Source organism: Lepidochelys kempii, chromosome 2, assembly GCF_965140265.1.
Source record: "Lepidochelys kempii isolate rLepKem1 chromosome 2, rLepKem1.hap2, whole genome shotgun sequence".
In the NCBI taxonomy this organism is placed as follows: Eukaryota; Metazoa; Chordata; order Testudines; family Cheloniidae; genus Lepidochelys; species Lepidochelys kempii.
The window spans coordinates 143,581,669-143,599,298 of NC_133257.1; the positions used below are offsets into that span (position 1 = coordinate 143,581,669).

At 43.5% G+C, this 17,630-nt stretch overlaps 1 protein-coding gene across 4 annotated transcripts in view; it reads left to right on the forward strand.

Annotated features, from left to right (window-relative positions):
* The window catches only part of SEMA5A (semaphorin 5A), a 655,298-nt gene that overhangs the window by 614,070 nt on the left and 23,598 nt on the right, over positions 1 to 17,630 (forward strand). For 3 of the 4 annotated variants that reach the window (XM_073332372.1, XM_073332370.1, XM_073332371.1), the window contains exons 18-19: positions 1,155 to 1,325; positions 8,737 to 8,892. In XM_073332372.1, the coding sequence (XP_073188473.1) occupies positions 1,155 to 1,325; positions 8,737 to 8,892 (327 nt within the window). The remainder of the gene's footprint in view (positions 1 to 1,154; positions 1,326 to 8,736; positions 8,893 to 17,630) is intronic. The other variant, XM_073332373.1, reaches the window with a different exon arrangement.

The window sequence follows — 17,630 nt, forward strand, 5'->3', positions numbered from 1 at the left end:
GGTGCTTAGTACCCACGGCAGCCAAGCTGTGTCCTTATTCACTTTCTCCACATCATTCACAATTTTATAGACCTCTATCATATCCCCCCTTAGTTGTCTCTTTCCCAAGCTGAACAGTCCCAGTCCTTTTAATCTTTCCTCATACGAAGCTGTTTCATACCCCCAATCATTTTTATTGCCATTCTCTGTACTCTGTCTCTCTCTCCCCCACCTTCCCTCCCCCATTTTAGTGTCTTTTTTGAAATGGTGCAACCTACCCTTTGTTTTCTCTCTTTTAACTGGAGTGCCTGGGAATGCTTTCAGGATCATCGAATGATCCTTCGTTTAATTCAGTGACAAGCCTTTTGTTATCGTAATCACCCTGCCTCTGTTTATAAACAAACTCACTGCCCCAAGGGCAGAAGCTGTTAGCAGCACAGAACTCATCACATTCCACACTCAAACTCTGGCTCCTGGGTGCTGAGCTAACCGCTTGCACACATGAGCACGACTAGGGACAGCTGCCAGTGAGTGGGTGCCCGCTCCAATGGGCAGGGCTAGGGGTGGGGCTGTGAGTGGAACGGGCACGCCGGTGGAGCTACCAGTGCAGGGCACTGGCTCCTGGGAGTAGAGGCCCGACATGCTGCTGCTTTCGCAGGTAGAGCGCTGCAGCTTCGCAGATACCTATTTTTATCCACGGATATCTGCATCCGCGAACATAAATTTTGTATCCACACAGGGCTCTAGTTCCTTTCTCTTCCTTCCATTGGACAATACTTTTGTAAATCTCAGAATGCAAAGTAAGCTTCGTAGCCTGATCCCATTTGCCAGGTGGGGCGTAAAAATCTTCCATTGACTGTAGTAGACTTTGACTCATGCTCATGGAACACAAACAGGATAGCTTGATTTAAGTGGTTCAGCCATGCAGAGATTTAGGCCTGGTCTACACTGGGGGATTGACCTAAGATACGCAACTTCAGCTACGAGAATAGCAACTCCGCTTCCGCCTCTCGTTGCAGTGGAGTACAGGAATCGACGGCAGAGCAATTGGGGATCGATTTATCGCGTCTACACTAGACGCGGTAAATCGATCCCTGATAGATCGATCTCTACCCGCTGATCTGGCGGATAGTGTAGACGTACCCTTAGAACAATGAGTTGTTATTTCTTTCCAGTTGATGGAAGTTGGTCTTGTTGGTCATCATGGTCAAAGTGCTCAGCAACTTGTGGAGGTGGACATTACATGAGGACCCGCTCATGCACAAACCCAGCCCCAGCCTATGGAGGGGACATCTGCCTTGGACTTCACACTGAAGAGGCACTTTGCAACACACAACCCTGTCCAGGTACAGCAAATCCATACAGTACTGCTTTGCTTTGAATATACCATAAAATAGGGCTGCTATCGCTCAACCTGTTCAGTAAAGTACATTTTGCTTTTATCAACCTATTAAACATCTAGGAACAAATTCTTTCTGTCCTCTGATACATGCACATCAGCTTACAATGAATTTGCTGTGATTGTACATCTAAGGGCAGAATTTGGCCCACAGGAGATAGCCCTAATGTCATGTTAAATGAATTTTTAAGAGGCTATCAGTTTAGTTTGCAGGTTTCAGGTCAATGCAATTTAAAATGGTGTAGTTCTGTACACAAAAGATTGATGCTTTGAGAGATTTTTAGCTATAACAGCACAACAAACACTTCAGTTGTAGTACTGGGTGTTGTAGGGCAAGCAGAAGTTTGGAGGCTCTAGATCCTCAGCTGATGTAACTCAATGTAATGCTGAAGACTTCAATGGAGTTGTATCAGTTCTCACCACCTGAGAACCTACCTAGCTCCTGATCTGAAAAAAAAGACGTTTTGATTTAAAAATTATACCTGAGCTCTTCTAAAGTAAGAAATGGGAACAAATTTTAGTGCAATCTATTTTCACATTTACAAAAATGTTAACCCTTTAAAATGCTTTCCTAGATTGTAAGACCTTTGGGGCAGGAACTGCATCTTTGTACATACTTGTACATCACTTTGGGGCCTCTGGGCACTACTGTAATATCTATATGTAATCATCATGGAAGTGGACCATGATATTTTCTGTCATTTTGATTGTCTTGACCCTTGCCAAGTGGTCTTGTGAAATATTAAATCTTTGCAAAACAAGGAAAATAAAAGGACTAATAAAAGAATCAGAAGTAGAAAGTAAAAAGTAACATAAAAAGATAAGTCAAGGCACAGGAACCACTGGGAAAGCTTTTATGTCTTGCTGGTTTATAGGTTATTGTTAACACCTTCTGTTCTTGATTATTGGAAAAAAAGTAATGTCTGCTAGCAGCAATAATGCTCTGTTGCATTACCTGCTTGATTGAGGGGTTTATAAACTTATTTCTCATGTGATGAAGTCATGCACATGAGCATGCAAGACCCAAGAGTGTGAATTTATAGATGCTATTACCCAAACTACAATTACAAGTAATTTCCCTTTCTAAGTACTTCATGACTTGCCGTGGAATAAAATAGCACCTACTCTGTCAAAATTACAGCAAACTTTACTCTCCACCTTGGGTTTTAAAAAGTGAAAATAGAACTCTGTAATTGATTGGATTCCTCAAGAGGGATGGCTCATATATGTACTTAAAATTATCACAGCAGCCTCAGATCCTTAAGGCATTTTTAAAAGGTCAGAACTGTCATGTTTCTTGTGCTGTTTCCAGTATTATTATAGTGGTTTCTCTTACAGTGCAGCTATTGTTAATGGTCTGTTAGCATTTCCATTAGCAACCCCGGTTTTCAGGCAATTATAACTTGTGCTCTTTAGCTTATTATGACTTGATTGTTAATCTGTTTTTTCCGACAAAAAGCATATATCATCTACATTAAAGCCCTTTTAATCATCAGAGTGACACAAGTCTCACATACCTCTTGCTTTGTCTAATATTCAAATCCAACTAAAAACCAACCTTATTTTAGATGAAAATTTGCAGTTTGTTTTCTTCTGTCTCCCCCTCACAAACAAATACGTCTTCTAACTAGCTGTGATTTAGTTTGAAAAGTAGCCATTGCCATATGCAGTAGCTGCTTTTTCAGAGCTCTCTTTTACTGTTCTTATTACACATTATGGGCCAAAACTGTGATCTGGCTGCTGTAAACTGCTCCATGTGCACAGACCGCTGCATGCGTGCAGGGCCATATTGACTTTGAGGGGAACACCCACAGGCACAGGAGTATACCTATACTAATCAGTTTGCAGGACAGAGAGCCTGCATTTTTAAAACAAGTGTACAAATCTCAGATTTAAGAGGGAAAGGAATATAGTCATTTCAAACAGATCTTTGGTTGAAACTTGGCATCTGGAAATTACAAACCCAGGTGGAATTTTTAATACAAGAGAATAATGATGATAATTGTTCAAGTGGTGAACAAGAAAAAAAAAGGGCTCTTGCAATTTCAAACAGTTTTATTTTGCCAAAATTTAACAGAAAATTAAATTTTACATGCTGCTGATCCTCAGGAGGTGTTGAGGTTTTGTTTTTTAAATGTCAGTTACAACTGGAAGTGACCAAGATATTTACACTTGAAAAACAATTACAGAATGGTTTATGCACAATAACTGTTTCTCAAACTGTCTTTTCAACTTTATATTCCTATCTTTTAATTTTAACTAAACAAAATCTTACTTCAATGAATGGAATGTCTATACCATTGATCAGTAATTCTCTATGTACGGCATATCACTGAATGTTATCTGGAGCAATGGTGTCTATAATTTGTAGTATTGCATACAATAATATTGGGTACTTAGAATAATGTATTTGTGGCAGCATCAAGAGAGAAACAACATGCTGTCCTTGGACCAGTCACTCACACACACAAATAATGGAAAAGAAAAATTGAATTTTTAGAAAGAAATGCACAGTTCTGTTGGAGAAGAATGTGGATAAACATTGATTCTTCTTCACTTAGTGTACAGATAGGTGCTCAACTTCAGGTGCACTTACACTACATGTTTTTGATCACAGATTTTTGGTAGCAGTGCCTGTTGGACCTGTGCATGTGCCCTCCATGTCCTCATGCCCCACACTGAGGCTATATAGGGCTATGAGATTGAACCGCCCTAAGTTCCTTCTCAATCACCTTCACCTGAGATGGCGCATTAGTGTGCCTTTCTACTCAGAACCATGAACGACTCTAATTAATTTTTCTTTCTTTCTTTTTCTGTTTGTTTTAGAGGGGTCAGTCTAAATTCCTTCCCCACTGGGGACTGGGAACTTTCTCCTCAGATCACCATTGTGCTGGGGTATTCCGTGGCTCACTGGGCTTCAAATGGTGCCTCTCTTTCCAGGAAGCTATCCCAGTTACTGACAAGCACTCCCCTTTGTATCTGCTGCCTGAGGGAGTTTCATTGTTCCCTCAAAGTGCTCCATTTGCTGTGCTTTTAAAGGCAGGGCTAGGAAGAATTGAGAGATAAGGCTCATTGTCTTGATGATGGAAGTCTCTCTCCATCCAGCCTCAGATCCAAGCCAGGATGCCCCCTGGACATTAGCATCAGAGTGAGTACGGTGCCTCTTCAATTTCAGCACATTCACCTGAATCTGCCCAAGGTAAAGCCTTGGAGAAGCCCCATGAAAATATAGCTCATTCTCCTCAGAAGGGGTCTACTTCAAAAAAGTCTCAGTGTCCTCCAAGTCAGTCCGTTTTGGAGACCCACACTGGATACTACTGAGGCTTCAGGCACTGTCAGTACCAACCTCATGCCCAGGGCTCCGGGCTCTTCTAAGAACAGGGCACCAAACATGCTTGAGTTCCGAGACCATCTGTGCTGAAGAAGCAGAACTTAGCAGCACAGGAATCTAAGCACTCCTCTTCTAAGAAGGTAGTGCCTACAATGCCATTGGTACTATCTGTACCTATATTGACTTCCAAGACATCCTTAGTACCAGTAGCCATGCCTCTCCTATGATCTTGACATTTCCTAAGACATCCTCCTTGATACCAACTATATCTACCAAAAGAGTGCAGATGGAGCAGCTTATGTCCTTGGTAGTGACAGTGGAACATAGCCCCATACTTCAAACTTATCCAGTACTACAGGAATTCAGATATTCCAGAGATGTAATTTTTTCAGCTAAACCGGAGTATCCCCTGCTAGTGGGTACCGAAAGATTATCTGTACTAACACAAGCATGCTCATCAAGATTGGACCTTTCCCCAGTATCGTTTGACTCTCTGACATCTTTGGAGAGTGGTGGAGCTCCCCCGCTTGATAAAGATGTACTCTTGGCTGAGTTCCTTTCTCCTACCTTTGAGGAAAAAGAAGAGTTACATCAAAGACAAGCACATGCCCCCACAATCTGGTTCAAGCACAGTGATGCCACATCTCATGTCCTATGGACCCCTTCAGTTGCCATATCGCCAACAGTTTTGGGGGGGGCGCCTCTAATGTCTTGTGGAGGGCTACAGAAGAAGAAATTCTTCTACCCTGTCTATCCCTCCTCACCTTCCTCAGGTTCAAGTATCCTTCGAGGAGCAGGAGGCCAGAGCAGATAAGGAGGCTACCTCACAGACAAATATTTCTTTTTCTTCCCCAGATGAGATGGTTATGCCTCCCCCACCTTCTATAGCTGATGATGTATGAGATTTCCAGGGGTTAATTAAACATTATGTAGACTCTTTACAGATCCCCTTGAAGGAAGTCAAAGAATTGCTGCATAAACTCCTGAATATCCTTCAATGGACTCCTTCTGCCTATGTTGCCCTGCCCATCAATGAGGCACTACTGGATCCTGACAAGACCATGTGGCAGAGCCCAGCAATGATACCACCAACATATAAAAGAACCAATAAAAATATGTCCCAGCTAAGGACTCTGAATTTTTTTCCCACCCATCCTGCATCCAACTCCCTGATTGTGGAGGCAGTGAATGAATGTGACAAGAAACACCATACTAAAGCCACTCCATACAATAAGGATAAAAAATATCTTGATTATTTGGCCATAAGACCTGTTTCTTACCCGTTTCAATGGCCCAGTATAGGCAGGTCTGGACTCAAAGCAACCCCAGATGGCCAGGTTTTAAGTTTACTTGCGATGAACAGCAGTGAGGTAACTCCATGTAGAGTGCCTACTTTCAAAACAGGAAGTAAAAGTCAAAGTTTGATGCTGTATGCTTAAGGTAATACACACGTATTATTTGCACTAGTGCTTCTTTCCAAGCATTCATGCCAAATAACTGTATGTGCCTGTAGCAGAAAGAGCTGTCATTCAGCACAGGTGAGAGTGTCCTCATCCATATACACATACCTGAATATACATGAATAATTTCACATTCAGATAACCAAGGTGAATACATTTTGTTGATCATTGGCCTAGCCTCCAATATAGAGCTTTTAGCCATATATGACCAAGGGAATTTGGTGGGTTTTATTCTAGAGGGAGTAATCAAAATTAGTATGCTTCCACCAGATTTACCCATGTTTTTTTGATATAACATAGCCAGCTCAGGATTGGGGATGTGCATAGGCTTCTGTTTAAGAGATCTGTATGCTTCTCAGCTAAGGTCAAGGATCTGGGCTAAAATTTTTAACCTTACAGAATGACTTTAAACTTGCAGCAGTGTGAGCACAGCCTTACATTTCTTTTGAATTTTACTTAATACCCTAAAATTATTTCCATCTCCCCCACCCCATTTATTTAAAACATAATTTTTAATTAGGGAGCAGATAAGCAACAGTGCTATGTTATACACAGCACCCTGAACTAAGCTTTACAAAAATGCAGTCTGAAAACATTCACTATTAGATATTATAGCATACTTTTTAAAAGTGATTTAGGACTTTATTTTATTGTTTGAGATAGTAGAATGGTAATTTGTAAATATGAGTACTATATGCTAGAGTTATGCAGAATATTCACAGTAAAAGCTGAAACCATGTGAGACTCTTCTGGTTTCAGGTTTTTCATTTAAAAATCAGACTGCTTACTCCAAAAGATTCACAACCCTTTCAAATTACCCTACATTTATTTTGAATGAACTTGGGTCCACTTTGCAGTAGAATGAGGCTGCTTTATAGTTTTGCATTTGAAATCATGTGACATTTTTGAATCTGCCTGGTTTTGACACAAAACTAGGTGAAATTTGATAGTGAGATCTAAGTTTTGCTTTGGGTTATTGGATTGATTTAACTCAAACCAGAAACACAAGCATAACTTAGTTGTTGAATAAGAGTATCTGTTTCCACGAACTCCTGGAAAGTGAAACAAATGATTTTTACAGCCCTCTATCTACTACTGTACACCAACCCTAGAAAAGTGCCTTGAAGACAGGACTTACTCATGTACTGTAAGAAAGACGTTAGATGAGTAAACACACAGTATCTAATATGGATCAGATAAATTCACTTCATTTAAGAGCAATATCCTGAGATCACACAGAGATAGCATGGTGTGAAAATAAAAATCCATTAAATAAAATTAGATAGACAGAAGAACAAAGCTAAAAAAGAAACAGAGGCTGACAATGATCCAAACCTGATACAGAGAAGGAACCTGGAGATCTGATCTGAGATATAGAAGAGTGCCTTACGATTTCAGAAGTGAAGAACAAGGCCAGAGTAACAAGAAGGTGGCTGGTTTTTTTTTAATTTAAACCAACATCTTGCATCAAACCTGGAACCAGGGCCGTCCTTATCCATATGCAAACTACGCAGCTGCATAGGGCACCAGGAAATTTGTGTGCTGCTCCAATGGCCAGCCCAATCCCCCGTCCGGCTGAGCTGGCCAGGAAAGCTGCCCCACTCCGCCCCGCCTCTTCCCCAAAGCCTCCGCCCCAACTCTTCCCACCCCTGCTCTGCCCCTTCCCCTAAGCTACATCCTGGGGGCTGCAGCAGGGGTCGGGCGCACGCCGCACTCACCAGGCGGCGGGAAGTGGAGCAACCCGGCCCCAGCTTGCTCTGCTGTGCCAGCTTCCAGCTGCGTCGCCGGTGGGTTCTGGGAGGCAGTTCCCCCTACCCCCAAGTCTGGGCACCAGGAGAGCAGAGTGGAGCGGGTTGGGGTCATGTCACTCCACTTCCCACCGCACTGTGAGTGCAGGGTCGGGCGTGCCCTGCAATCACTGGGCGCTAGGAAGTGGAACAACCCATCCCCAACCCGCTCCACTCCACTGGCTCATGCTGTGGGATGGTTTCCCTCCTGCCCGCCAAGCCTGCTCCTGCCCCCCCCCCCCCACAGATCTTGGGCTCAGTCCCTGGTGGAGGCCTAGGGTCAGCCCCTCCCCCCTCTCAGGGGGGCTGCATAGGGCACCACAATGTCTAGGGACGGCCCTGCCTGGAAAACATTTCTATAGGTCTATGTTGCTACTGGTCAGTTACCTAAATTAACAAACTGGCATTGTCTGCCTTGAAGGCCTGTGATAAACTTAAGGCAACATAGTTAGACTTTTTATTGCACACAAGTACAGTGGGGGGAAATGCAATATTGCTGTGATGAACATAACATCCTGTAGAACATTTACAATACTGAACTGTCAATTTCAGAGGGAAGGTTGCATTTTTTGTGGTCTTCGCCATATATGGGACAAATGATCAGCTGATGTGAATTGACATAGCTTCACTGAAGTTAATGGAACTATGCCAGTTTACATGAGCTGAAGATCTGGCATGTATCCTGTCCTTATTTATAGCAAGACATTTAATTTTTCACTCTGATGTGGTTCATTTGCACAACTTATTTCCAATATTTCCCTCTCCTTATAACTAATACAGACAACTGGTCCGACTGGTCTGAGTGGTCTGATTGTGATTCATCTGGAGTCCAGTTCCGTGTTCGTCAGTGTATCATTTTATTTCCAGTGGGCAACCAGTGTTCTGGGAACACCACTGAGAGTCAAGCTTGTATTTTCGATTCTAACTTCATACCAGGTAAGATCATTTACTTTTAAAGAATAAGTGAAATCACTCACAACAACTCTGCTGCACAGTGCAGAAGGGAGCCAAATCACAGAAGCTATGGAAACTGCCTTGGAGGAGCTGTCCAGATGCAAAAGACAGCTGTGCAGGATGCTTCTCATTCCACCACTTCTTTACTATATTTGAGAGTAATGTAGCCGTCCCAAACTCATTTCAGTAAACTTCACTATACTGTGTTCCCATTCGTGTGTTACTGACCTGATCATGTCCCTTTCAAAGTGGTTTCAGATTTTACAAGAATACTGCTGTTCTTGCAGCACAATAGGCATGGCCAGCCCCAGGCATATGCAAAGTGTCCCACCAGACAAAGCCTCTTGCTTTTATGCTGCCCGCTTTTTTGGAAATTGTTTCCCAGAATGCACGCCTGGCACCTTCTAACTTGAAAGATGGATTGTGATGGACCAAATTATAGGGCTATCAGCCTCACATCAATCCCAGACAAGATAATGGAGCAGTTGATACAGAACTTGATGATCAAGAATTAAAGGAGAGTAATATAATTAATGCCAAACAACATGGGTTTATGGAAAATAGATCCTGTCAAACTTAATTGATATTTTTAATGAAATTACAAATTTGGTTGATAAAGGTGTCAAGATTCCTTCACCACTCTGAACTCTAGCGTACAGATGTGGGGACCTGCATGAAAACCTCCTAAGCTTACTTTTACCAGCTTAGGTTAAAACTTCCCCAAGGTACAAACTATTTTACCTTTTGCCCTTGGACTTTATCGCTGCCACCACCAAACGTCTAACAGGTATATAACTGGGAAAGAGCCCATTTGGAAACATCTTTTCCCCCCAAATTCTCCCAACGCTTACACCCCCTTTCCTGGGGAAGGCTTCATAGCAATTTGCAATTTCCTCACCAATTTGCATAGGTGACCACAGACCCAAACCCTTGGATCTTAAGAACAATGAAAAAGCAATCAGATTCTTAAAAGAAGAATTTTAATAGAAGAAAAAGTAAAAAGAATCATCTCTGTAAAATCAGGATGGTAAATACCTTACAGGGTAATCAGATTCAAAACATAGAGAATCCCTCTAGGCAAAACCTTAAGTCACAAAAAGACACAAAACCAGGAATCTGCATTCCATTCAGCACAGCTTATTTTCTCAGCCATTTAAAGAAATCAGAATCTAACGCATCTCTAGCTAAATTACTTACTAAGTTCTAAGACTCCATTCCTGTTCTGTCCCCAGGAAAAGCATCACACAGACAGAGAGAGAGAGGCTTTGTTTCTCCCTCCCCCCAGCTTTTGAAAGTATCTTGTCTCCTCATTGGTCATTTTGGTCAGGTGCCAGCGAGGTTATTCTAGCTTCTTAACCCTTTACAGGTGAAAGGGTTTTTCCTGTGGCCAGGAGGGATTTTAAAGGTGTTTAGCCTTCCCTTTATATTGCTGACACCCCCCCCCCCCCCCAAATCACAGATAGGGTGAAACGCTGGCTGGGATTTCTTTCTGGAGCTCTAGGCAAAAACAGAGTTAATAAGACACATGCACCTCTAAATATACTACCAAGTATATAAAGACTAACAATATTTTCCACATCTCAAGGACGATTTGAACCAGTTGATTCTGGGAAACTTTCACGGGAGAGTGCATCAGCCACTTTGTTAGAAGCTCCTGAGATGTGTTGGATGTTGAAATCAAAATCTTGGAGAGCTAAACTCCACCAAATAAGTTTTTTGTTATTTCCCATGGCGGTATGAAGTTACTGTAGCACAGCATGGTCAGTTTGCAGCTGGAAACGCCATCCCCAAACAAATGGGCATAGCTTTTCCAGAGCGTAGACAATGGCGTAACATTCTTTTTCACTGACTGACCAGTTGCTTTCCCTCTCAGACAGCTTCTTGCTGAGAAACACTACAGGATGGAATTCTTGATCCGGTCCTTCCTGCATTAAAACTGCTCGCACACCACACTCAGACACATCTGTGGTAACTAGGAATGGTTTGTCAAAGTCTGGGGCCCTTAGCACAGGGTCAGACATGAGTGTCGCTTTAAGCTGGTTAAAGGCCTTCTGAAACTCTTCAGTCCACTGGACGGCATTGGGCTGTTTCTTTTTGGTTAGGTCTGTCAGTGGGGCGGTGATTTGGCTGTATTGCAGTACAAATCGTCTGTAATAACCGGCCAAGCCTAAGAAGGATTGAACCTGTTTCTTTGAGTTGGGGACAGGGCACTTTTGGATAGCATCCACTTTGGCCTGTAGGGGGTTGATAGTTCCTTGACCCACCTGGTGTCCAAGGTAAGTCACTCTGTTTAGGCCTATTTGACACTTCTTAGCCTTAACAGTTAGTCCTGCCTCCCTCATGCGCTCAAAGACTTTTTGTAGATGTTCCAGGTGTTCTGCCCAGGAATCCGAAAATATGGCCACATCGTCAAGGTAGGCGACTGCATATTCTCCTAATCCCGCTAGGAGTTCGTCTACAAGTCTTTGGAAGGTGGCGGGTGCATTCCTCAGCCTGAAAGGGAGTACATTAAATTCATAAAGCCTGACCTGTGTGGTGAAGGCTGACTTTTCCTTGGCAGATTCATCTAGTGGTACCTGCCAGTACCCCTTGGTTAAGTCCAAGGTAGAGATGAACTGGGCCCATCCCAGTTTCTCTAATAGTTCTTCTGTGCGTGGCATTGGATAGTTGTCTGGGCGAGTTACAGCATTTAGCTTATGGTAGTCCACGCAAAAACGTATCTCCCCATCTGGTTTGGGAACTAGAACCACTGGAGATGCCCATGCACTACCAGAGGGCCAGATTACACCCATCTGTAACATATCCTGGATCTCCCGTTCTATAGCAGTTTTATTTTGAGGAGACAACTGGTAAAGTTGGACTTTAATTGGGTGAGCATTACCTGTGTCAATGGAGTGGTATGCCCGTTCAGTCAGTCCTGGGGTGGCTGAGAACGTCGGCATGTAGCTAGTGCACATCTCCTGGATCTGCTGTCGCTGCATACGCCCAAGGGTCATGGAGAGGTTCACCTCTTCCATGCCACCAGCACTTTTCCCTTCGTAGTATACACTTTCAGGCTACTCAGCGTCATCTCCTCCCTGGGCTGTAAACTGACAAACCTTTAATTCTCTGGAATAAAAGGGCTTTCGGTTTGAGGTGGGGAATGCTATGAGATAATTAACAGCTCCCAGGTGCTCCTGGACCGTGAATGGCCCTTCCCACAACGCTTCCATTTTATGGGCCTGGAGCGCCTTTAAGACCATGACCTGGTCCCCTACTTCGAAGGAACGCTCTCTGGCATGTTTATCATACCAGGCTTTTTGCTCTTTTTGATCATCCTGTAGGTTTTCTTTAGCAAGGGCTAGAAAGGTTCAGAGGGTGTTTTGTAGGTTGGTTACAAAGTCCAGAATGTTAGTTCCTGGAGAAGGTGTAAACCCCACCCATTGCCGTTTCACCAACTGTAATAGCCTCTTAACCTTGTGGCCATTTCAAGTTCAAATGGTGAGAACCCTAAACTGGGATGTGGTACAGCTCTGTAGGCAAAGAGCAACTGCTGCAACACTAGGTCCCAATCATTGGAGTGCTCATTTACAAATTTACATATCATGGCCCTCAAAGTTCCATTAATTTTCTCCACCAGGCCATTTGTTTGATGATGGTAAGGGGTGGCAACCAAGTGATTCACCCCATGAGCTTCCCAAAGGCTTTCCATAGTTCCTGCCAGGAAATTAGTCCCTGCATCTGTGAAGATGTCCGAGGGCCAACCTACCCTGGCAAAAATGTCTGCTAGTGCCTGGCACACACTTTTAGCCCTGGTGTTGCTTAGAGCTACTGCTTCCGGCCATCGGGTGGCAAAATCCATGAAAGTCAGTATGTACTGCTTTCCTCTGGGTGTCTTTTTCGGAAAAGGACCCAGAATATCCACAGCTACTCGCTGAAATGGAACTTCAATGATGGGGAGTGGCTGGAGAGGGGCTTTGACCTGGTTTTGGGGTTTTCCCACTCTTTGGCATACCTCACAAGACTGGACATAGGTAGAAACATCCTTGCCCATTCCCTCCCAGTGGAATGACCTCCCCAAATGGTCTTTGGTCCTGTTCACCTCAGCATGGCCACTAGGACGATCATGGGCTAAGCTCAAGAGCTTGGCCCAGTACTTAGTTGGAACTAACAACTGTCTCTGAGGATGCCAATCTTCCTGGTGTCCACCAGAAAGAGTTTCCTTGTATAAAAGTCCTCTTTCTACAACAAACCTGGATCGATTAGAAGAGCTGAGAGGTGGTGGGTTGCTCCGTGCCACCGTCCAAGCTCTGTGGATGCTTTCATCTGCTTCCTGTTCGGTCTGGAACTGTTCCCTTGATGCTGGAGACATCAGTTCCTCATTGGATTGTGGACCTATGCTTGGTCCCTCTGGAAGCGATGTAGGAAGCGATGTAGGGGATGGGGCTGTTTCCGTTGACTGTGAACTGCTCTCTGCTGGTGCACTATATTGGGGTTCAGGCTCCGGCTGAGCCTCTTGTGTAGGGTTATCAGCTGCTGCCAGTTCAGGTTTGCTGGGGCCCTCTGGTGTTGGGGTTGCAAGTACTGGGTTCAGTGCTGGCAATGGGTCTGGTGCTGGTTGTTCCGCCGGTTCTGGGACTGGCTCTGTCTGGGTCTCTGGGACTGGATCCACTACTGCTGTTGCAGACATTGGCCTGGGGTCTGGATCCATCACCTCTGACTGGGTCCTGGTAGAAGTTTTCGGAACAGAGCTAGGCATGACGGCAGGTTTAGCCTGGCTGCAGGTGATCATTCCCACCCTCTTGGTTAGCTTCACAGGATTGGCCAAGTCTTCCCCCAACAGCATGGGGATGGGATAATCATCATAGACTGCAAAAGTCCATGTTCCTGACCAGCCCTTGTACTGGACAGGCAACTTGGCTGTAGGCAAATTGAAAGAGTTGGACTTGAAGGATTGAATTGTCACGTGGATCTCTGGGTTGATTAAATTGGGGTCCACTAAGGAAGCATGGATAGCTGACACTTGTGCTCCGGTGTCCCTCCACGCGGTGACCTTCTTCCCGCCCACACTCACCGTTTCCCTCCACTCCAAGGGTATCTGGGAGATATCTGGGACTGAGGACCTCTGGTGTGATTCTGGTGCAATGAACTGTAATCTGTTGGGGTTCTTGGGGCAGTTGGCCTTTACATGCCCTGGCTCGTTACACTGAAAACATCGTCCTGCTAACAGGTCACTGGGGCGAGCTGGGTTGTTGGAGAACGGTGTGGCGGGACGATAAAGTGGCTGGAGGGTTCCTTGGGGGGTAGGTGGGGCCTTGGGCTCTCCCTGGTAGTAGGGTGTGGTCTGAGGTTGTCCCTTCTGGTATCCGCTCCCACTGCGACCAGTTTTTTTTTTCTCTGCCATCTCCACCCATTTGGCTCCAGTCTCCCCTGCCTCGATTACAGTTTTGGGCTTCCCATCTAGGATGTACCTTTCTATTTCCTCAGGAACACCCTCTAAGAATTGTTCCATTTGCATTAGGAAGGGCAAATTTACTGGAGATTCAACACTTGCTCCTGATATCCAGGCATCCCAATGTTTCACAATGTGGTAGGCATGTCGGGTAAATGACACGTCTGGTTTCCACCTTAGGGCTCTGAACCTCCGACGAGAATGTTATCCCCATTCTGACTCTCACCTTGTATTTAAATAGTTCATATTTGTTCATGTGTTCTTTAGGCATTTCAGCTGCCACCTCAGCTAACGGTCCACTGAGCTGCGGCCTCAGCTCTACCACGTATTGGTCGGTAGAGATGCTGTACCCAAGGCAGGCCCTTTCGAAGTTTTCTAAGAAGGCCTCAGTATCATCGCCTGCCTTGTAGGTGGGGAACTTTCTGGGATCGGAAGTGGTACCTGGAGAAGGATTGCTAGGGTTTGTTGGTATATTCTGCTGAGCCTTTGCCTTCTCCATCTCCAGTGCATGCTTCCTCTCTTTTTCCTTGTCCTCCAGTTCTTTGGCCCTTGCCTCCATAGCTCTCCTGTGGGCAGCCTCTTGGTTCTTTTCTGCCTCTTTCGCTGCCTCCATTTCTTTGTCCTTTGCCTCCATTTCTCTCCTGTGGGCAGTTTCTAGGGCTTTTTCTGCCTCTTTCTGCCTCCAGTCTGGCTAACTCCAATTTGTCTTGTGTCTTGGTTTCTGTCATCTTTGCCTCTCTGTTTTTAACTAACTTTACACCCAAGAGTTAGAAAACAAACAAACAAACAAAAAAAACTTGGCTGGTAAAATTTTGCTGTGCTGTAATATGATACCTACATTCTCTGATAGTGATTGTCAGCCTACAGAAAAATCCTAAAAACAAAACAAAAACCTAACACCTTTGTCTCCAGGCAAATAGGCAGAAAACGCCTCCTGTTGTTCTTAGGTAAAAAAAATCTTCTTCAGATCTGTGAAGACTGGTGAATTTCCCTGCAGGAGGTTAACTACCCTGCCTTTAGGTAGAGAAAACTCCAGCTCACAAAAGACAATTCACTTTTTTCTCTGCTCTGCCCCAAAGCAGAGGGGGAAAAAAAAAAACTCTAACTCCTTTCAGCCGAAAACCTGCTTTCCAGCAGCCCAAAGAAAAAAAAATTCCTTTTCAAATCTGTGCTTCTGGTTCAAAAAATCTCAAATTGATCTCAAAATGATTTCAAGTTAATCCCACCACTCTGCTACCATGTCAAGGTTCCTTCCCTACTCTGAACTCTAGGGTACAGATGTGGGGACCTGCATGAAAACCTCCTAAGCTTACTTTTACCAGCTTAGGTTAAAACTTCCCCAAGGTACAAACTATTTTACCTTTTGCCCTTGGACTTTATCGCTGCCACCACCAAATGTCTAACAGGTATATAACTGGGAAAGAGCCCATATGGAAACATCTTTCCCCCCCAAATTCTCCCAACGCTTACACCCCCTTTCCTGGGGAAGGCTTGATAAAAATCCTCACCAATTTGCATAGGTGACCACAGACCCAAACCCTTGGATCTTAAGAACAATGAAAAAGCAATCAGATTCTTAAAAGAAGAATTTTAATAGAAGAAAAAGTAAAAAGAATCACCTCTGTAAAATCAAGGATGGTAAATACCTTACAGGGTAATTAGATTCAAAACATAGAGAATCCCTCTAGGCAAAACCTTAAGTCACAAAAAGACACAAAACCAGGAATCTGCATTCCATTCAGCACAGCTTATTTTCTCAGCCATTTAAAGAAATCAGAATCTAACGCATCTCTAGCTAAATTACTTACTAAGTTCTAAGACTCCATTCCTGTTCTGACCCCGGCAAAAGTATCACACAGACAGAGAGAGAGAGGCTTTGCTTCTCCCTCCCCCCAGCTTTTGAAAGTATCTTGTCTCCTCATTGGTCATTTTGGTCAGGTGCCAGCGAGGTTATTTTAGCTTCTTAACGCTTTACAGGTGAAAGGGTTTTTTCTCTGGCCAGGAGGGATTTTAAAGGTGTTTACCCTTCCCTTTATATTTATGACAAAAGGTAATAGTGTTGATGTAATATACTTAGACTTCTGTATGATATTTGACTTAGTACTGCACTGTTTGATTAAAAAACTAGAACAATCCAAAATTAATATTGCATAAATTAAATTTATCGGGTGATCTGGAAGAAAGCATAAAATCATCACTGATAAAGTTTGCAGATGACAAAAAGATTAAGGAAGAGGTAAATAATGAAGAGGATAGGTCACTGATACAAAGTGACCTGGATTGCTTGGTAAAATAGGCAAATGTAAAATTATACATGTAGGAACAAAGAACATAGGTCATTTATATAAGATTTGGGATAGTATCCTGGGAAGCAGTGACTCTGAAAAAGATTTGGGGGTTGTAGTGAATAATTAGCTGAACATGAGCTCCCAGTGCGACGTTGTGGTCATAAAATGCCTAAACAGGGGAATCTCAGGTAGGAGTAGGAAGGTTATATTACCCCTGTATTTGGCATGGGCGCAAACCACTGCTGGAATACCGTGTCCAGTTCTGGTGTCCACAATTCAAGAAGGTTGTTGATGAACTGGTGAGGGTTTGGAGAATAACCACAAGAATGATTAAAGATAGGAAAATATGCCTCAAAGAGCTCAGTGTGTATAGCTTAACAAGGAGAAGATAAGGGTGACTTGATCCAATCTATACATACCTGCAAGTGGAACAAAAAAAAATCATAGCATTTCAATCTAGCAGAAAAAGTTATGACAAGTTCCAACAGCTGGAAATTGAAACCAGATAAATTCAGACAGGAAGTAATTTTTTAACAGGGAAGGTAATTATCCATTAGAACAATTTACTGTGGGCTGTGATGGATTCTCCATTTGATGGGAATTTTAAAATCAAGATTGGATGTTTTTTCTAAAATTACTTCTCTAGTTCAAACGGGAATTAATTCAGGGAATTTCTATGTGTTATGCAGGAGGTCAGCTTAGATGATCCCAGTGATCCCTTCTGGCCTTAAAATCTATGAATCTATGAAACTCTACAAATAGCAGAAATGTACCATGTCCCTGTGCATGCTTAACATAGTAAGTAACAACAGTGTCACAAACTGAAGAAAACCTTCTGAACCATCCTGGTCAACAACCCTGACAACATTCACCAGATGATAAAGCTTCCTTATATACTCAGTGAACAATGTTACCAAATTTTACACAGGTTTGTTCACCACGTGTTCACACCTCCCTGGTATTGCTCCTACCAGACTAATATGAAAAAGGAGCATATTCAA